Here is a 21,411-nt window from a genome sequence, read left to right as displayed (position 1 = left end):
TAGTAAAGTCAGAAAAGCAAAATGAGCATTTTCATATCTTGAAAGTTTTTAAAAATTGGCATTCCTTTGTGCTAACAAACTTAAAAGTGCTTTTCAGTGTTTAATGGCTGAAAACCAGGGACTTATTATTATGTAGCTACAGAGGAGCAAGTTGCAAAGCCCCTTTCGGGGTGAGAAAGCAAGACGACTAGTGATGAGGAACAAGACTGGTCTCGTACCCTCCAGCACCATTCCCCTTTGTTCAGCTGAAACGAACAAAATGAACACTCAAATCAAATGCACGGAAATTTATTTTTTGTTGGATTTGACAGATGATCCCTTTATATGGAGATTTTCCTCACGAGCCTTTGGTCTTCTTTGGCTTTCGATGGCAGTTCTGTGACGAGGTCTCTCCCTGGGTAATACAGACATGCACAGAGAAGCAGGTGTACTGTTACTATGTCACCGAAAATGGTGCGATACTTTGCAAATCAATAGAGGTACCACGGAACCCACTACACATTATTTTTGAACAGCCCTTATTAAGCTGCGGAAAGTCTGACCTGAGCTGCTCTTTCCACAGTCCTCAGGCTTAAAAGAATACCGTGACATGCAGCAAAGGAGTCAAGCATGAATGCCTTACCAGCCCTGAGTGCCCTAAGCACATTTCGCTCCCTGCTCTTTCGGTCTCTGAAAGGGCCACTATTAGGATTTCAGTCGCACCTTCTGCTGGTGTCCCAGAATCTCCCATGAAAAGGCTCCATTGTCAGGCCTGAGCCAATGAGGCTTTCAGGGGAGGCCAGGGACACTGCTGTCCTCGTTAGCGACACTGAAAATTTCCCAATTTACAAGACTCGGCCCTTCCTCCACTAAGCTTCACCCCACCCCCCGGCCTCAGGAGAGTTCCTGCTCATGAACTGTGGTGGCCAAAAAAGGGGCACCATCGCCTGGGGGCCAGCCTCCTGATTTACTGGGACGAGAACTCTTAAGTCCTTAAATAATTGTTTAAAAAGAAGGCTTCTCGTTTACTTGATAGCCTTCTGCTTGGTCCAACGATGGTTCTGTGAAGCCTTCCACCTTCTGCAGCAATTCTCCCAACTCCTACAGCCTAAAACAGATGTCTGTGTAAGGCCTTGTACCGCTTCCCAGGGTCTGGAGCGTAAGTTCACAAGGCGGAGGCTTTCTCTTTCCATTTTGTCTCTTTAAAATGGAGTCAGTGTAAAGTCTAGTCCTTGGTAAAAATAGGTTTTATCATTTTAAAAAAGATACCCCAAATGTGGCGTAAAGTGTGACCTCACAGCTGCGAAAGTGTCCTTGTTTCATCTCGTCCTCATTGTAATTCCAAAGTAAATTTAGGAAATTGGGATCAGACCCCTAAAACTGTCCCTCTTTCCCCCATCCCTTCTCCACACTTGACTTGATTTTCTCCCTCCTACACCTTGAGGGAAGAGGCTGCAGGTGCCAGCTCAGATCTAGTCCGGAGTCGGCAACTACAGTACAACGACCGCATTTTCCATTTGGCTTCCATCGACAGCCTGCAGTCCCCAAGGGCAGGCTGTGCCGCCGAGGGTCGACAAGCCCTGATGAAGGGCCGAGTCTGGGCCGGCCACACTCGGAATGATTCCCGGCCTGGGCCGTCCTCCAAGCAGACACGCACGCCCAGATTCACACCCACGTGGGGCCCGAGAACGGGGGCGTCCCTGCGGCAGGAGGCCGGCTAGGGCTTTCGGGCCTACGCTACCGCGCGGCGGTTTGAGAGGGCGCGTTACCTTCTGGAAATATCTTCATAGTTGACCGAACTGTCAGAGTGACCGTTTCTTAATCTGGCGCCCTCCAGATTTTTCCGTCCTGATTGGAAGAGCTTTAGAATTTGGTTCTGCCATTCGTCGTTGAAGTTTTGGGCATCGGCTACGCGAGAAGAGAGACAGGAGGGGCGCCGTGAGGGCGGCTCCGGGCTGCCCTCGCACTCTCCAGCCCAGGGTTCTGGCTGGCTGGGCCCGCACCGCCCCCCCGCTGCTCCCCCCAGGCCGGCTGACCTCTTGGCATCTCTCTCCTGGCTGCACCCCGTTTCCTAAACACGCCTTTTGTGGCTTCACTACGCTGGGGACAACGTGCACGTGCACCGTCCTGTCAGCGGTTCTAGAGCGTGCTGGATCCTCCCGGGGGTGCCGGGGGGCGCAGGGGGTGCAGGAGGGGCGCAGCCACCAGACCACTACAGGCGCGACCCTCTCATTTTCTACAATCCCCAAATTTAGCTCTTTGATCTAACGTTTGTTTCTGCTTCTAAGACCCCCGAGACAGCACAGACTACCGACGGTCCCGAACCCCAATGGTTCACAATGAGGGGAAACGACAAATCCAGAACAAAAATACCCTTTGGGGGAGCTTCTCCTCTCATGTCTGCCCTCCTCGGGTGGTATTTAAAATGTGAGGCCATTTCCCAGGGTGCCCCGGCACAGCCCGAGGCCAGGATGTAGGGGAGGCTGGGGCTGGCCCCGGGCTCGCTGCCCCCCCCCCCCCCGGGGCTCTCCGGCCACTCACACTCTTGCATGTTGATGAACTCTTGATTGAGCTCCTGGTCACCAGTTCTGCTATTTCTCTCCCTTCGGATGACGTGTCCGCGGTCATAAATGTGATGGCCTACCGCCATCTTCTCGATTCCGCTGTCGGAATCCTTCAGTGCCTTCCTGGTTTCCTTAATCTGAACGATTAGAGAAGAGAACAAACCCGAGTCCAACTTTCGGACGACGACAGAGCAGGCGAGAAGCTCCCAGGAGGAGGCCGAACCCCCCGTTTTGCCCAGGTTCAGGGCCTGGCCCAAGATTCACCCAGAGGGGGGAGGCGAAGGATCTGGGGTCATTTTCACTGACGTTTAACCTTATTTGGCCAGTGTGTTCCGTTCCGGGTCGTGCTGGAAACGTTTAAGTGTTACCGAGCGCACGTCCAGCTCTTGGCCCTCCCCGTCCCCGAGGGAGAACCCAAGGCCCCAGAGCCAGGCTCCCAAAGGCCGCAGAACAAGGAGGCAGTAGGCAGGGGAGCCGGAGACGTCCTGTCCCCTCCAGCAGGGCCTGCCCAGGAGGGCCCAGGCCTCTCTCCCCGTGTCTTTAAGGCAAAACACCGGGGCGAAGGCGGGAATCCTGGCCTTCCGCTGAGGGGTTCATCCTCCCAGACTGAGGCCCCCCTGTGCGTGGACACCCTGACGAGAGGCTCCATTATCAAGCCTTTAACAAGGGGCGGCCTGGACTTCTGGAGGGGACGCGTGACTTGGCCACCCGAGACTGACGCAGCAGTCATCGGAGCAGCCTGGGGCAGCCTCCCCCCCCCCAGCAGCCAGGAGGCGCGGGCCCTGGGCGAGTCTCCCCAACTGGCACAGCGTTACTCTATGGACAAGAGGCTGGAAAAGGCGGGTTTCCTAGGTCAGGGGAGGCCCCCTTAGCCAGGCAAAGACGGTGGTGTGGCGGGCGAGCCCTCGGGCCGGGCCGGCCAAGACTGTCCTGGGCTGAGCCAGGTGCGAGTCGTGCTTCCGAGGGGTCACCGTGGCCATCCCTGCCTCCATACAGCTCCCCTCCCCACCACAGCCTCCTCCATCCCAGCCCTGCAAGCTGACTGCGATTCCCACACAGCACCCCGAGGTCAAGAGCCAGAGGAGGGCCCGGGGGACACTCAGCCCTCCAAAGTCCTACAGAGCGGTCTGCACACATCACTGTCTGGAGGCAGGAAGCCCAGGGATTATTTTCACCATTTTACAGAGGAGGAAACTGAGGCTCAGGAAAGTGAACTAATTTATTTACGGCCCCAAAACTAGGGTCAGCTATGGGGCTGAACGAACCCAGGCCTTCCTCTTTTATTTTTTTAATCTTTAAAAAACACCATTAGTCCTAGGGTATTAATAGTTCGCTGAAAGGGGGATCATGGCAGACAGGTGTTGGAAGAAAATAAGAGTTCATAAATGCCACTAAAACTGGGGGAAAAAGCCTTGCTTTCTGTCTTAATAACAACCCTAAGGGTTAGGTAAGCAGGGCTAAGGGCCTTGCCCAGGGTGAATATACAAGGCCGGATTTGAACCCAGACCACCGCCATGCTTGCTCTACCCGCTGTGCCACCCCGCTACCCCCAACACACGTTTAAAAGGCCCCCAAAGAGCAGTACAACCTGTGTCCGAATACTCACCCCTCCCGGAGCTCTTCGCGTCTGAGAAGAAGCTTGGAAAAGCTTCGGAGGCTCATTACCTATTTTGGAGAAGGTCATAATGGAGGAAGAACAATAGGAATGTCCCCTCTCTGTGTCGACTGACATGTCGCTCTAGAGAGAAAGATAAACCAGGCTCAGAACGGCGCCCTTCGTGCTACGGAGTCGCTGAACACGAGAATCGAGGACTTCCGGGGCCTCTGCAGCCCTCGGGAGGAGGAAGAGGAAGGAGGCGGCGGCCGCCCCTCGGAGCCGCCACAGCACGCCGGCTGCCGGCCTGACCGCCCCTCGGAGCCTCTGAGCCGAGCCCCGCAGGGAGCCCCTCCTCGCGGTGCCCAGCTGGGTCCCCTAGAAGTTCCCGTCTCTTCAGGACGAGGGTGGAGGGGTCGCTCTTGCCCAGGATGCCCGGGACCCCGGGGAGAAACGCCCACAGGGGCTGCCCACAGGCCCGGCTCGGAGGATGCCTCTCCACCACTCGGGCTGCCCCGCGGGCGCCACCCTCGTGAAGCTCAGCCCGATGAGAGGCCTGGCCACTGTGCAGGCTGGCGGCACCTCACAACGCTGACCCAAACTGAACAACTGGGTCACCCGGACACTCCCTGGTGGAACCTGCGTAGGCTAACGCGGATTCGGCCTTTCAGTCGGAGACTTTGCTAGCTTCGGGGCCCTCCACTGCTCATTTCCTCCACAGAATTCCGGTTACGTCTCTATGAAAGCTTCAGTTTTCTTTGAACAATCACAATCTGGCCCAAGAATGAAAGCTCAGGGCAGAAACTTAACTCTGATCTCCCTTTTTCTGGGTGCGACCAAGTGTCACTGGCAGACGTTTTCTTGAAAACCTCTGGGTTAACGCTGCTCTCAGACCCCACTATTTCCCCCCCATCGGGCCTATGACGAAGCCGAGGAGAAAGAAGCCGCTCGCGGGCCCCGCGCCCCTGGCATCCCCACGATCCCGCCAACCTGAAGCATTAGCATAACTTAGAATATCAATGAATTGTTCATACTTACAAAACTTCTCTGTAAATCCTGCATATTGTTTCGCATATTTGACATCATTCTGTCCATTGCCTGAAAAGGGCTGACATCTGTATTCTACAGGACATTAGGAAGTCAGTTATTAACTAGGAGGATAACATGGCACACACAAATCAACAGCCCCCAACAGAGGGGAAAGAAAGTTCAGCGGAGCAAGGCAGTCGTCTCGTGCACGTTAGCCAGCCAAGCCAGTTTAGGAGGACTCACAATCCGCATCAAATTGTCTCAAAAAATAAGGACGACTTCAATCCGCCATGCGGGAAGAAACACCCAGAATCACGTGGGCCTCTGGCCGTTCCTCAGTACCTCACTCACAACCCACCACGCCAATAACCCTTCACCGATGACAGATGGCGCTAGCCCAGCTGCCGAGAGCTCTCTGGCCTGTCCCTGGGGGCCTCTGCAAGTTCCCCTTCCAATGCCCCTACGATTTGCCCGAGAACGCAGACCGGGGCTGGCTGGCGGTCAGTGGCTGCCCTCCAGGCCCTCGTCCCAGCTAGGGCCGAGCATCATGCCTCTGCTCTCGACTGCTCTCGGGCCAGACAAGGGCTCCCAGCCCCGGCTTCTCCTTTCCTGGGCCAGCCCCGGGCCCTTTAAGGGTCCCCCGAAGCCTTCCTTACTCCCAAGCTCAAAGACTGGCGATGACAACGTCTGCTTTGGGCAGCCTCTGAAGTTCTCTACGAGCTCTGCCTGCCAGCACCCACCGAAAAGCGGGGACAGGTCTGAGGCCGGCCGACCCCTCTCCTCCCTCTCGGGTACCTGAAGAGGTGGCACACGGCCGAAAGATTCAGTCAAAACAAGGGCAACACGAGGGGGCGGGGGTGGGGGGCTAGAGTGAGCCCAAGATCGCCCTGGACATTCCTCTCCAAGAGGACCCCCACAGCCGAGGGCTCGGGTGACCAAGGAGGGGCCGGCCTGGGGCCCAAACACAAGCTGAGATCCGCTCTGTAGGAGCCACGGGAGCAGGGCTCGGAAGGGCGCCACAGAGGACACGTGAGCCGGGAAGGCTGGACCAATTCTGATGGGCTCCAGAGCAGGGAGGGACCTTGGAGGCTCAGCAAAGTTCCAGAAGGAGCAAAGGTAACCCATTACTGAGGGACAAATCCAAGGCTGGTATGAGTTAAAACTCCCTCCTGAGGAGCCAGCTATTCCGAAGAGGAAAGGGCTTCCAGAGAAAGGCTGGTGACCTCTCGGAAGCACCGCGCAAGGACGGGGCTCCCTGGTCCAGCCTCCTGGGTGGGAAGGGCCTGGTCTCCCAAAAAGCGGTATTTCTCAGGTTAAGCAAACATCTCTCCAGGTTCTTCAGAGATCTCTAAACTCTGACTGATGATTGAACAGACAATGGGAGCTTTACAGTCAGCAGCAGCTTCTTATTTTTCAGTGTCTGAGAGCTCTTTTGAATAGGTCTAGGGATGCTCTGTCATGTGTTTGAGAACCCAGAAAGTATAGAAGGAAGTGAAAGCACAATCCTATTCTGAGGAGATGAGCCAGGAAATGTGAGGGGGAGGCAGAAGAGGAGGGGCTGACTCAGGCTGGGGAATCCAGGACTGGGTGCACAGTGGGCTGCTCAAGAGGGTCTCTGAAGCATGTGTGCTTCTCTCCTTGCCAGGCCTAATGCTCCACCTTGATCGTACCCCATTCTGCTTCTCCGAGCATACATTTCCCAGTCTTCTGAATGGGCCATCTCACGTATGGCTCCCTTCCTATCACGAGCGATCTCAAGGTCTTTCCTGGCCTCAGTGCCCTCCCTCCATCCATCCATGCGTCCATGCATCCGTGCATCCATGCATCCATCCATCCATCCATCCATCCATCCATCCATCCATCCATCCATCCATCCATCCATTCCCTTTCAACCACTTGCAATATATATGGTCCCTCTTGCTCCTACCCAACTCAAACTGCTCTCTTGAAGGCCCCCAACAGTCCACTCACCAAATCCAACAGCCTCTGCTCATTCAGAGAATCAGATCATGCCTGATTAAAAGGACTTTCTCAATCATCCAGAATCTTCTCCATTTTATCTTTAACTGGACCTAAAGATTTAACTGAGATCTAGAAGGTCAATTAACTTGCCCATGATTACCAAGAGCTAGTAAGGATCAAAACCAGAAATTAAACCCAAGTCCACTTCTGTCCAACAGCACAAGTTATTTATCTTCCCAGCTGAACAGATCTTCAAACCAATGTGTGTATTAGAAGCTGGTATCTTCAGATACTGGAAGAAGTGAGTTCAAATCCTGCCTTACTTGTGAGACCTTGGTCCTTTCATAACTCCTCTGCTTTCTCAGTTTCCTCATCTCTAAAATGGGAGGAGAGGTTGAACCTCATAGTCAGTGACTGCAGAAACCTCTAAAGTCCCTTCCTTCTTGGTGCCATCTCCTCCTTCCTTGGCTTTGATGTAACAAAATGCCCTTTCCTGGTTCTGTTCCTGCCCCTCTAGTGGCATCTTCGGTCTCCTCCATTGGCTCCCTGTCCCCAATACACAGGCTACTCAAGAGCCTGTTCTCGGTTCTTTTCTAGTTACTCTTCTTCGTGACTCCCCAATCTACTTCTCTCAAAAACTCCAATTCCATGTTTCAAATTCCCTGCTGAATATCAAATCAACTGAATACCATTTATCCCAATTGAAATCTTTTCTTCCTTCAACAAAACCCAGCTCCTTGTGTTGACTTCCTTATTTCTAATAAACATTCTTTGAGTCACCAAGACATTGACAGTCATCCCTGCTTTCTCTCTCACCACCAATCAACCGCCAAATCTCATCAATTTTATCCATGTAATACTTCTCATATTCAAATTCTCCTTCCTTTTTTTTTTTAAACCCTTACCTTCTGTCTTGGAATCAATACTTGGTATTGGTTCCAAGGGAGAAGAGCAGTAAGGGCTAGGCAATGGGGGTTAAGTGACTTGCCCAGAGTCACACAGCTGGGAAGTGTCTGAGGCCAGATTTGAACCTAGGACCTCCTGACTCTAGGTCTAAGCTCTCAAACCATTTGAGCCACCCAGCTGCCTCTCCATCCTCCTTTTCCATCCCATTCTTATGACTATTAACCAAGTTCAAAGACTGTCTCTTATTCTCTGTATCCTGGGTTATGCGGTGTCTTCTGTACATATCAGTATTTCCTTTCTCTATTCTATCCCACAGGGCTGGCAGATCACTTTTCCTGAAGCACAACTCTCTGATTACATCACTGCCCTCTTTGAAAACCTCTAGTGACTTCCTCCACCCACAGAACAAAGTTCAAACTTCCAGCTTCTTTGCCGTAGGGTCCTAACCTTATCCCCTAGTTCTCCTGGATGTTTTCTAGGCTTCACGGAACCTGCCCACTCATCATTTCCTGAACTGGACACTCTTGGTTTACCATGCCTTGGCTTACAAGCTTTCCTTCACATCTTCTCCACATTTTCAATAGATTTCAGCTTAAATGTCTCCTTCTCCCCCTTCACGAAGCATTGATAGGATCTCTCTATCTTCTGAACTCTCAGCTTTCTGTGGCCTTAACTCGGTCATATCATCGTCTCATTCCTTCCCCCATACGGTTCTCTGAGGCCGCCGCTATCTGCCGTGGTGCCTCATACAATATTTCAATAATAATGAGCTGGCGTCTTAACCCTTCCACTGATGTCCTTTAGAGAGCTTATTAGGAAGGAAACAGTCAGGACAAAGAACAACAACAAAAAAGGGAAAGCCTTGTTTCAGTGAAGTGAACCAAGCAAAGGGAGCCAGATAGGGTAAATGCACTCTTCCTGCCATCTCCAGCAGGATCTCTGTTTAAGCCTCCAATAGTTATCTTCGCCACTTAATTATCAGCTCCTCCAATGTTCCCCCATTACAATTACCCAGAGAGGCACTCTTCCAAAGCTACCTTTAACTGAAAGAGAACCTAAATTGAAGAATCTCCATTTTAGTTTGGCTGCAGAGACAGAGAAACAGTCACATGGAAAGAAGCGGAATGACACTCAATGCCCAATTATCCAGATACAGATTATTTATAGCAAATTGAAAACATTCCGTGGGCGGTCACTTTCTCCTCCCCAAATCTTCTGAATTTCTCATCTACTCTGTTCTCGGGGAATTAAAATTAACTTTAAGACTTACCCGATACAGACACCAGGAAGCTAAATCTATTTAGAAATGTCCTTTAAAGCTAAATATCTCATCGAGCCAAAATTTAAATATAAAATGAGATTAAATCAATGCAAATATTTCCAACAAGCAATTATAGGGTTAGTGGAAATGTGAAAAAAATTCAATGTGATTTAAATTTTAAAATTCTAAACACACACATGGCAAAACAAAAGCTGCTAGAAAGTGATGTGTTCAATAATACAAACCATTGTATCAAAACCACCAAAAGGCATAAGGGAAGAACCACCGAAACTGCCACCAAAAGGTGCAAGGGCACGGCTCCTTGCCTGGAAGAAAAATATCCAATGACTTAATTAAAAGCATTTGTTGCATGCCAAAGCCTCCAAAGAAGAGGAGCGCAAAGGGAATCGTCACAATATAGCTGATAGCTAGAGAAGCTATTATGGGCTTTTCATTTTAAAATACTCAGTGTTTTTTCATGGTTTGTTATCTGTTTACAGTCAAGTCAGACCAGTAGTTACTGAACAAGAAAAATAGTTTTCTTTGAGCAAACAGGAAGCCCATTTATCACTGTAAGCATGACTGAACTAGCAGTCATTAAAGGCATATGAAAGACTGGATTAAGAAAGATTTTTTAAATGAAACTTCCTATTTCATACCAAAGTTAATTAAAAACATATGGTACACAATGATTAAAACGCTATCTTCTTTCCTTTCCACTCAGGAGACCGACCAGTTAATCGAGTCTGCTATAGATGCTGATTTAAAACAAGTCATTTTTCTCCAGGTAACTACATTTTGAAAGGTTAGGGGTGCAACCCAACAGCTTCCTAAGTATACGTTTTATGTAAAATACGCGGCAATGAAGATGGTCCACAGCATCTGGTCAGGATGCTCAGTTGTCTGTCATTTTACAGAAGAATCTTGAAAAACAGATAAATGCTTTGGGCAACAGGATTCTAGCTTCAAAGGTGGAGGACCTGGCGAAGATCCTCTAGGCGAAGGGCTGGCTTTAGAACCCAAGGCCCTCAGCACTGTCTATACACTTAGAGATGCCTCTAAGGTAATCATTTCTACAAGTTCCACCTGCCCAACATAAAGCAGATTCTCGTCTTCCCGTCATTTGGTAATAATGCCCCCCTCACATATAATGCTTTGGGAAAACGAAGCAATCATGTATTCGCTCTGAAATGAACAAAAAAGCGACCCCAAAATAAACAGAACTGTCTGGTTGTATTAGCACAATCGGCAGATGGCATTTGAAAAACCAAGTAGCTGCCAGGAAACAAATGTCATTATCTTTGTAATAGTAATGAATCATACCTTACCTTCCAGAAGAACACATTTTATGGAAACTGAACATGTAAAAAACAGGAATTAGAGAATTTCTAAATGAACACTTAACAACAGAGAAATGGTTTCTATTCCCGATTAGGGTTATGCCTCAAGTCTCGTCCATAGGAGACGCTTTTCTCAGTCAGTCACTGTCCAGCGAGTGCCGTGTGTTTTTGGAGGAATACCCAATCAGACCGATATACCACACAAGTAATAACTGACACTGATGATGTTTTATAAGTGACAAAGCACTCCACAGAAATGTCCCCGAGTGCACGTAGACCTAGGTCGGCATCTAGCACTTGGTCTTTCGAAATTATCGTTCCCATTTGCAGAGGGGCAAATCGTTTCAGAAAAGAGATTCACCCTCCGTCCCAGAGTTTGTATTCAAAAGTAGGACCTGAACCCAAGTCTCACTTCTGTTAGCCGCTCCGGAGCACGCTGCCCATCTCTCTCCACTCAGGATCACCGAGGGGCAGTAGGTTTACCAGCTAATACAGTCCTATAGACAGTGGGCTGTACAGTTCAAAGCACCCTAGACAGTCAAGGGAGGCCTAGGCTCAAATCGAGTCCCACCACTGATCCCGGCTGGTTGAAGTTTGGCTCCCTTCTTCACCCACAGGAAGACCCACAGTGACACACTGACCCAATGGGCAGGAATAGCTGAAAAACTTGGGAGTTCTGGCCACAAAGGCAATTCTCCCAGGGCCTGGGCTTATCCTTAAAGGCCTGACCTATGAGCGAGCACATTCAAAGGCGCCCCATTGGGATCTTCTTACAACTCTCCTGGCATGTTGTAAAAACCTTCATCTGCTTTTCTGGGCAGGGGAGCAGTTGTGGTGGCTCTCGAGTATAGGCTGGAGCACCTTCTTTTAGGGTGGGGAGCGTGACAGAGACAATTCAGCCGTGACTGGCATTAAACCAGACCACCTATTCAGAGCAAGAAGAGTCACCAGAGGCCAACCTGGGTCCATGAGGAGACCCCTGGGGGTGGGGAAGAAGCTCCAGTGACTTTTGCAGGAAGTCACCCAGGGACCAAGAACCTAAAGTAGTCATTTCCCTTCAGGACATCCTAGAAGAGGGGCTGTTGCTGTTCCAGAACTCACAGCTTCCTCTTGTTGACCCATGCTAGCCTCCTGGACCAACAATGTTCCCCATCCCCAAACCAATCTTAGCCTTCCTTTTTCTTCTGCAGAAATTTCATGTGCTTGGATTTCCACAGTGAGATATTATATTTCTATGTCTATAATATACTAGTTGCAAAAGTTCTTGGGAAAATTCAGACTCCTATTTTTCCACACCAACTCACTTTATAATTGTGATGTGAAAGCCATTGTGAGCTATCATTTAATTTTGTTGGAAAAAAAATGCCATAAAAATCATTTAAATTAATTTTTTCAATCTAAGAACCAGGACATCCTAAGAATTAGTTGCAATTAGAGTCTAATTTTTATTGATGATAAAATAAACTTATTTTCAGATTTTTAATTTCATTTTTCGGATAAAGACCTATATGAACTTTTTTCATTCTTTACTAGGAAATGGTAGTCCTCATTTTAAGAGAATTCACTTGAAGGGTTACAAGAGACCTCTTATATTTCATTCTATGCTTTCTGTTAAGAAAGTACATTCCTAAGGCATTCACATCAAGTGCTCTACCATTCAGAGTAAACTACCATGAAACCTGGGATGAGGTCAGGGATGTTAGAGCAAAGCAGCAACAAGGGAACAGGGGACTGGGTCTAGTCCAGCCTCTCCCACTCACTAGTTTCTGAGATGATCTCTTGGCCTCGGGTTCCCCATCTGCATAACCATGTCTCCCAGGACTCCCCTTATTTCTTGGGTCATGCCATGACCTTTGTGCTCCCAATCTATACAGTTATGGCACTCAGCACTATCAGCGCTAATCTGTGAATAGGATTTTCAGCCAAAATGAAATCAGAGATTCCTTTTGTCCCAAACAGGCTTCTGGGGGCATTTTGAATTCCGGTGCTTCCCCCCAATTCCATCCAATGAATACTGGTTAAGCCATTGCTCTGTGCAAAGCTCTAGGGCTACAAGGAGAAAAAACAAATAAACCAACCCCCGAGCCACAACTCATTAGAGAAATAACAGTGGAACACTCAAGAAGTGCGGGCTGGGCGCCAACATTAGTACTGTCACCTAAGTGCTACGCCTACCGGATATCTTCCTGTCTAAATGAAAGGGCAGGGTTCAAGAGGGATGGCTCAGCAATTGGCATTTAGAGACACCTGCTTGCTGCAGGGCAATCGGTGCCCGAGGCCGGGGCCCCTGAAGACTCCAGCGGAGGGCCTGAAGGGCACCCGAGCTCTATCCCAGCTCACCATCCCAAGGCCGCCAGCACATAGTAGGTTTTGTCAGGCATGGACTTTTAAAGATGGTCTCCACGTCCTTGGGATGTTGGGCTGTGGACCGCCTCTCACTCTTGTGGGCCGGACGGCTCTCTGTCCAACAAGGTGAACAACGCCCGAGGGGCCTGTCTCACAGGGTTCTGGTGAGGGTTTCGCTGCCCTGTCCATCACCATGAGGAGGAGCCCTGCTGGAGAAAGGGGAGCTTTTGTGGTCTGTGAGCCAAGGGTCTAAGTGGTGACACTAGAGGACAATCACAGTCCTTACTGGTGAGAGGCGATGAACAGGGCTAAAAGGCGTTTTGCACAATTCGTTGGTAATTTCAGATTTCAAGCCTCTGCTCTACGCCCACCTGAAGCTCCTTCTCCTGCTGATGCGCTCTACGGGGAACCTCCATTGGGGAAGGGCCAAGCCCAGAGTCCTGCCCGCTTCATTCTGCCCCGTTCCCGCTCTTAGCTGTCAGGTCCCGCTTCCCTGCTATCTTCACCTCCCAGAGGGTAAGAATGTCATCTGTCTGTGTACGCAGGGTGCTTAGCACATAGTACGCCTCCATAAATGCGTGCTGGATCACACACATGTAGATGAGATCCAATTAATGGGCAAAATCAGGGACATTCACACCGTCTCCCTCTTTTATCCTACTTCAGCCAAGAGTACAAATCGAGTAGCTAAACTCATGTCCTAGAATGTGGTCTCAAGTATCCACAGCTGAAACACCAGGAAAGCCCAGTTTTTGAAGCTTCCACGTAATCCACAGGTGAGGCCTTTGTACAAAGGTTCTCGGTTTCAGTCTCCAGTGGATGATTTCCCCTCCACATCTTGACCCTTGGGTTCCTCCCACCCCAAACCCCTCTCCTTTGGCACTTGCTCTCAAGCTCCAAAAAGCCAAAGGAGATTTAAGGACCACACACTTCTCAGAGGAATGCTCTCCAAGGAGTCACCCCGGAAGCCCACTAGACTAATGCTGTTTTTAATAGAAAGAGAACACTCTACAGAGTGTTCCAAAGACTCCCTGCAGTTCTGAATTTTAATAGTTGAAATAACTATTTAAATCAAGCTTTAGCAGCTTAAAACCACACAAACAGGAAGGAAACACTCAGTGATTGGCAAGTCCCAACAACTTTATCATCAAAACTGAAAGCTCGAGGCTAGAAGTTGTAGAAACTTCACTTTGGTCATTTGGCGACTCTCTAGGCCCTGCAAGTTCAGTGCCTATTTGTTGGGGAGAGGAAGTGGTCTCTGCTTGTGTTCACAGGTGCTCTTTTCTCCACCTCTGTTGGGGTTTGTGCTAATATCAATGGGCTCAACCCTTTAAGTTTCCTTCTTGAGATGTAAAGAACATGGGAAATGCTTTGCTCAAGTGGAGAGCGCTGCTCCTGACTACCATCACAAAGCTCTTTAGTTCACACAGTCCCCTGGAGTGAGAGCCAGGAACTCCGATCAACATAAACTATAGCATTTTTTTCCCAATCTTGAGCCAAAAGTATGGAACAAATAACCAACCAGAGAAGACACAACTACTTATCTACCCCCTCTTTTTCTTCCTAATCAGCTCACCCATGGTTGGCAAATAATTTAAAAGAAATTTGTTAAGGACCTGAAATTATTAAATTCTTTTCAGATATGTAAAAAAGCATTTTTTCAGATAAGTAAAGATAGCTTTCAGGTACAGATAATTTGAATTTTCTTGCATTTCCACTCCTAATGTTCCCTCTACAACCGAGAAAGTTGCTTAGGCATTATAGGACACCTCACAATACCACTGGCAACTATAATTTACCTTCTAAACTCTCATTCCTGTAAACAAGACAATGGAAAGAGGTTACACAGCAACAGACTAGTGATATGATAGGACTACATTCTAGGGATGCTGCCATTTCTCCTCTCTTTTGGCATTTCTGTGATTTTTAGAGTAAAAGCTTCACTTGAGTTGGAATCACGGATGCTTATAACTAATGAATGGAGATGGTAAGGATCTGCCCGGAGACTGAAAGGTATCATTGCCATTCGAGTTTTGCTTTTCCTTCTCTAGATGTAGGGGCTAAGAGTAAAACAAGTAAAGTCTTAGTAACTTAGTTCATTCCTCTACTCTCCCACAAAGGACAACCAGGGATGCCGGGCAGTTAACAGTCCACATCTGTGTCTGCTCTGACAAGGACAAAAAAATACATTCTACTTGGTAGCTTTTGATAATAGTCCCAGAGGCTGTTTCACAATTGGAAAGGGAAGAAAAGGAAGAAATTATATGAAGCAAACGTATTTTTTTGATTATTTTCTTAAAATATAATGTGAAAAGATAAATGTATTTGATTGCTATGAATGGTAAGTGAGCAAATATGACAGCAAAAATTTTTGGCAAACTGTATGGCTGAGCTCTAACTCCATAATCTTGAGAATTTAGTACAAGCAAACCTGATGAAGTTAGCATGTTCCAGATGGTAGCTGTATCCCAAAAGCAACCTTCAGAAATTCAACTGCATTTGGATATTTTACATTCTCTTCCTAAAACTCCCACTTTTCTTATTAATAATCTCCAGATCAGGAACTTACAGAGCAAGACTGTTTATCATCATCTGATTCATCTTCATTCTGATGGCCTCTGCCACCAGCAATGCCAAGAAGTTTTCCAATTGGCTCAGCCAAGCTCTTCATCATTTGACGCATATCCTCATTGTGTGAAGTAAAGGAGTCTCTGTTGAAAACAAACAGAAGGTAGAAAAAGTAATTTAATAATGGATTCCAAACACCAAGTAGATATGTTAAGACTCTATCTGAGTTGCTGTATATGTTAAAAAGAAAGCGTAAAAGTTAACTAATACAGACAACAGCCTACATTTACCAACTCGGTTATGAATTTGACAAATTAAAGGCATCATGATAGATGCTAAAGACACCACATGAAGCCATCCCTGCATTACTAGAGCTTACAGTCTATTGGGAGGAAACAATATGTACATAGATAATTACAAAACAAGGGATTGCCAAAAAGAAAGAGCTTTGTGGTAGCGAAGAATTGAATACAAAGTAGATACCCATTCACTGGGGAATGGCTACACAAAGCTACATAAATATGATGGAACATTACTGTGATAGAAGGAAAATTGTATATACAACAAGTAAATGAGCATGGAAACCTTATATGAACTGATGCAGAATTAGTTAAGGAAAACCAAGAAAATAATAGATACGACTACAACAAGGCAAATGAAAAAAACATCTCCACAAGACAATCAAAATGGAATACTGTGAAATGATAAAAGTCCAAGCTTGGCTCCAAAGAAAGGAGGTGAAGAGACTTCCCTATCCTACTCTGACACCTTTGCAGAGGTAGGGATCCTTCCTCAAGCAGGGAACACTGCTTATAATAATGATGAGTTGGTTTTGTTAATTTTTTCTTATTTCTCTTAAAAAAAATTCTTTGTCATATAAGTGATGGCTAGGAAGGGAAGGAAAAAGAATACAGAGGGAAATCTAGGCAATGTAAGAAGATAACAAGAGATGGCTAAGTAGGTCAGTGGATAGAGTGCCAAGTCTGGAGTGGGAAGGACCAGTTCAAAACTGGCTACAGATACTACATGTGTAACCCAGGGCAAGTCACTTAACCCCAATAGCCTAGGCCAGTGATAGCGAACCTTTTACAGACCATGTGTTGTGGCTGTCCCCCACCACCTTACCCCAGACAGGGAAGGAAGAAAGAGAAGGGAGTGGTCTGAGTGCTCCACTCAGGGGAGGGAGTTAAGGGCAGAGGGGCAGGGAGGCATGGTGGAGAGGGGGATAGGAGTGTGCAGCTCCTCCAGAGTCCCTCTCCCTTTATAGTAACCAACTCTGCCAGGGATGGTACACGTGCCCATACAGAGGTCTCTGCGTGCCATAGGTTCACCATCACAGGACTAGGCCTTACCACTCTTCTGTTATTGGAATTGAAATTTATTATTGATTCTAAGACAAAAGGTGTAGCTTTAACAAAGACAAAGCAAAACCAAAAAAAAGATGCTAATAAAGGCCTCTTTCTTGTTGCAGCTGACAGCTAAATTGCATTCTGAAGATAGTTAAGACCTGACACATAGTAGGCACTTTTAATAAATGCTTGAATTTGAACTCCTTAAATAGGAGAAAGTAGGTATAAAGATGATTCAGATGAAAAGTGGCATATTGTGAATAGCTATCGACTAGCAGGCAAGCTTACCTGGAAAAGAAGATTAAGGTCAAGAATGGGGAAAAATACAAAAGACATACTGGAGAGGGGCTTCATCCATCTGGTTGGAGATTGTATATTTTATATCTTGAGGCAATATTCACAAGATTTCTGAAGAAGGCAGTGGTAGTACAGTCAGATCTTTTGGGGGGGGGGGAAATGTCAACTTGGCAGCTCTGTGGAAGATTGATTCAGAGGGGAGTGAATAAAAGCAGGGAGCCCACTTAGGAGGCTTACTGAAATGTGCAAGTAAAAAGTGATAAGGACTTGAACACTAAGGTTCACAAGTGAGTGAAAAAAGGAACAGATTTGAGAGATGTTTGGGAACAAAGTGGGAAAACCAGCCTCACTGAAGCAGAAAGAGACCCGAGAGGCAGCACATTGCAGGTGGGCCAAACATCACCACCACCTTAAGGATTGTTCCCCTCCAGTTCTAGATGGAGACAGCCCAGAACAGTGAAACTGAGAACGTTGGGAATTGCTAAGGTTTTAGTCCAGGATCCTCAGTCATCTTCCTGGGAAATGGCCTGGCCACTGCTCCTGCAAGGCCTACCACCACAGCTACTATATACTCAGAAAGTAAAGTTCCTGCTACTAAAGTCCTGGGCCCTGACAAACTGTTCAACCTCAGAAAAGGATCTGATGTTCTCAGTGGAAAGAACATGAAAGCAATATTCCATAGGTTTTGTGCCTTTGTCCCAAGCTTGCCACAGCACAGTGGTGAGCTCCTTGGGAGCAAACAGGTCTTCCCATCTTACATGTCTATTTGTATCCCCAGTGCTCTGTCCTAGTAAGCATTTAATCAATGCTTTATTTAATCATATTCAAGTAAACTGACAAGACTTGGCAACTGAAAGGCTTTACAGAGGAAAGGCAGGAAAGTCCAAAGTTACTCAAAGGTTGCAAAGCCCAAACAACTGAGTCTGGAGACAAGTAGAGATTCCATTTCTGATCAGCTAAGGGTGAAAGGTTTAGAAGACATTCAGGTGGGGGGGGGGTATGTTTTTAAATGGCAAAAGGAAATGATCAATTTCAATCAGAGTGAAAATAAAGGAATTCTTTTTCCATCCATGTTCACAGACCACCTGCAATGTATCCATAGGCATGGGAGTCCACGAAGTGCAAATTAAGAATCCCAAAGACAAGAGTATATTCAACCTGAGTATCCCCAGATTTCTCTTCTTCCCGATTGTGACACGCAATGGAAAAATATGAACTTGAAGATCCCTGCAGTAGATGGCAGTTTCCTCTGTTTCTCTATATGGGAAATATAATTTTGTGGAGAAACTACCATGTTCTACTCTGTCACTGTTGGAAAAGAATAGAAACATCATCCAGCAAATTAACCAATGTGTTCCATTATATGTTAATGTGATGCCTTCTTGCCAGTTCCATGCCAAACGTTTTGTAGACTTAGATTTTATAAGATGATGCTCCTGGCTAACATTCTGTCCTCTTCCATGGTAGTAAGGATTTGGCTCATGAGTTTGTATTCTAAAGCTTTCCTATGCTTGGCACCCTTTTGGCAAAGAGACCAAATGTTTCCTGATTGAGGGTGTCTGAGGGCTTTTATGACCTCCTCAGTTACATTTTGAAAGGAAGTTAATTAAGCCCAAACCTTTTCCATTTCCCACTTTCCTAAATCAATGGATCAGTTGAAAAGATCAGATTGAAGTGATGACATTGTTTCATCTTCTCATCCTTATCCTTTTCTGTATTTTTAATTTTGATTTTACTCTGTATTTGGCCTTCTTACAACAGTCTGTCAGTAACCACTTATTTCTGATCTGGAATATGATTTAATTTTTTTGCATTGTTTTTCCGTGATCACTCCTCATGTTCGGCCTCTTCTGACTTCTGTGACAAAATATTTATCATAGGCAATGAGGTGTCTGATCTGTCAGCCTCTGGCCTTCCATTTCTGCAATGTCACTAAGTATGAAAGTGTATACATGTTACATGAGCTTGAAAGGTCTTTTTTAAGTACTTCATATAGAGTTACTTCCATGGGGCTGAAATCAGTGTGCCGAATCCCAAGCCTGGAGCTTCACTCAGTCACAGGAGCTACGATCAAATCCCTACTCTGTATTCCAATTTATGGTCTGTCTGTGTGTGTCTTTGGGCAAGTTCTCCTGACCATCTGAGCCTCAGCTCCAGTGACCAAAGGAGAGGGGCAGCATAGATAACCTCTGAGGTCCCACAGGCACTAGAGAGAAGATCCTATAACACTGAAACAAATACAACAGACATATAGACAGCTCTACAAAGGACCATCTCACAAAGTATTTGAACATTACCACTCCTGAGGCCCTATTTCCCATGGGATAGCAACCACGGTTCAAAGCTTCAGAGCCTAGAGAGGAAAGGAAAAGTGGAGCAACAGAGAAGGGAGAGAATCCAGGCCAGCTGTGGGAGCTGGAGATCTTTTCTGAATGAGCTGTCCTTTCACAGTAAAAATAGTTAAGGTCCCTGGAACTAAAATGCTATTGAGGAAGTCAGAATAAGAAGGATGGGATGGATGCTCAAGAATGAAAGTTCTGAATACAAAGAGAGAGATCATTTTAAAGTAATTTTAAAAAGCACTGCACTTTACAAACACCAAATAAAGTGAGAACTTCCATCTATTCAGTATGGCAAAAAAAAAAGCATACAAAACTTTATAAATCCAACTAATATATATCCTCTAATATATCCAACTTCCTCTTCTTTTTAAATATATAATGAATTCAACTCAACTTTCAAGGCTGTCTCTGCTTATCTGTGATTCCTTCTGTTCTCTCCTGAACATTTCTTAAAATGCTCCAATGAATCTTTTTTCTCTTCTTTTTTAAAAAGCCTTCCCTCCCAACTCCCCCTTAAATGAAAAACAAACAATAATAGTCAGGTCAGGCAAAATTAAATCCCCAACCTTGGCCATGTCTGAAAATGTACATCTTATTTTACAGCCTGAGTCATTGCTTCTCTCTCAGGAGGTGGCTAGCATATTTCATGAGTCCTCTGGAATCATGGTTCTCAAGTCCTTCTAAGTGGTTTGTTTCAATATGATTATTGTATAAAATTGTTCTCCTGGTTCTACTCACTTCACTCTAGCTGTTCATTAAAATTTCCCCTAATTTCTCTGAAACTGTCCTTTTCCATTACTTTCAAATACCATAATTTGTCATTTTCCAATTGATAGACACACCCACAAGTTTCTAGTACTTTGCCACTATAAAAAAAAGAGCTATTGTAAGTATTTTTGTACATTGGAGCCCTTTGCCTTTTTCCATTTGATCTTTTTAGTGGTGGGGATTCCTGGATCATATTTAGTGGTTTTCGAGAATATAGTTCCAAATTTCTTTCCAGAATGATTGAACTCAATAATGCTCAAGGCTTAATCAATAGGGCATTAATGTATCTGTTTTCCTGCAACATTATGTCATCAACCTGTTTTGTCATCTTTGCCAATCTGGTGAGTGTGAGATGTGGAACCTCAGTGGGGTTCAAATTTTCACTTCTTTATTGATCTGGAGAATTTTTTCCCCATGTGGTTATTGATAACTTTTACTTCTTTTCCTTTGAAAACTGAAAATACAAATGCAATCAATGCAAGAAAATGACTATTAGAGTGTGGCACAATCTGTACCAAATAGCTTAGGAATGCTGTGCCGTCTTCTATTACTATCTACCCTTAGTTGCATTTTTTATAGATTATTATTTTTTAAATAAAAATGTTTGATGGGTTCCCTATACTTCCACATTCTTTTTTCAGTCAAATGCTATTTTTCCTATTTTGCTGGAATTATTTCTCTTTTGACAAGGCAGGTTGAAAACAAAACAGATTTCCAAAAGATGCTTATTGGGAGAAAAAGAAGGATCAAACAATAAAAGAAAGTATGGATAAGAGAAAGAAAGCAAAGCTGCTCAATTCTTATCTGTTGATTTTATCTGTCAAGGAGAATGGCCTGAATGGCCTTTACTCTAGAAATGACAATAAAAATGGCTAGCATAGAGTTTATACCCAAGAGAAATAAGGGAACCGTAAGAGAGCACCTAGGTTTTCCTTAACGAATTCACGACTGGCCCAGATAAACCATTCAAGAAAATAACATCTGGCTACTGAATCCTACCAGTAATCATGAAAAATCATGAAAAATGGGCATAGTAAGTTAGAAAGGAATCAATGTCAGGGGTCATGGTGGCCAATCATATATCTTTGCTACTGGGGAATAATGAG

General features: G+C 46.2%; 1 protein-coding gene across 5 annotated transcripts in view; it reads right to left on the bottom strand.

Annotated features, from left to right (window-relative positions):
* Positions 1–272: 272 nt before the first annotated feature.
* MLF1 (myeloid leukemia factor 1) overlaps positions 273–21,411 on the bottom strand; it is a 36,905-nt gene continuing 15,766 nt past the window's right edge. For 2 of the 5 annotated variants that reach the window (XM_007502306.2, XM_007502307.2), the window contains 7 exons: positions 15,551–15,692; positions 9,541–9,621; positions 5,176–5,259; positions 4,150–4,281; positions 2,521–2,680; positions 1,749–1,887; positions 273–394 (listed from right to left, as the gene is read on the bottom strand). In XM_007502306.2, the coding sequence (XP_007502368.1) occupies positions 289–394; positions 1,749–1,887; positions 2,521–2,680; positions 4,150–4,281; positions 5,176–5,259; positions 9,541–9,621; positions 15,551–15,692 (844 nt within the window). In that variant the 3' untranslated portion in view covers positions 273–288. Of the gene's footprint in view, positions 395–1,008; positions 1,088–1,748; positions 1,888–2,520; positions 2,681–4,149; positions 4,282–5,175; positions 5,260–9,540; positions 9,622–15,550; positions 15,693–21,411 lie in introns of all 5 variants that reach the window. The other 3 variants (XM_056807607.1, XM_007502308.2, XR_008914053.1) reach the window with 2 other exon arrangements.

The sequence above is a fragment of the Monodelphis domestica genome, chromosome 8 (genome assembly GCF_027887165.1).
Source record: "Monodelphis domestica isolate mMonDom1 chromosome 8, mMonDom1.pri, whole genome shotgun sequence".
Taxonomy (NCBI): domain Eukaryota; kingdom Metazoa; phylum Chordata; class Mammalia; order Didelphimorphia; family Didelphidae; genus Monodelphis; species Monodelphis domestica.
The sequence above is the reverse complement of the archived record's forward strand: the minus strand, read 5'-3'. Positions and strand labels throughout refer to the sequence as shown.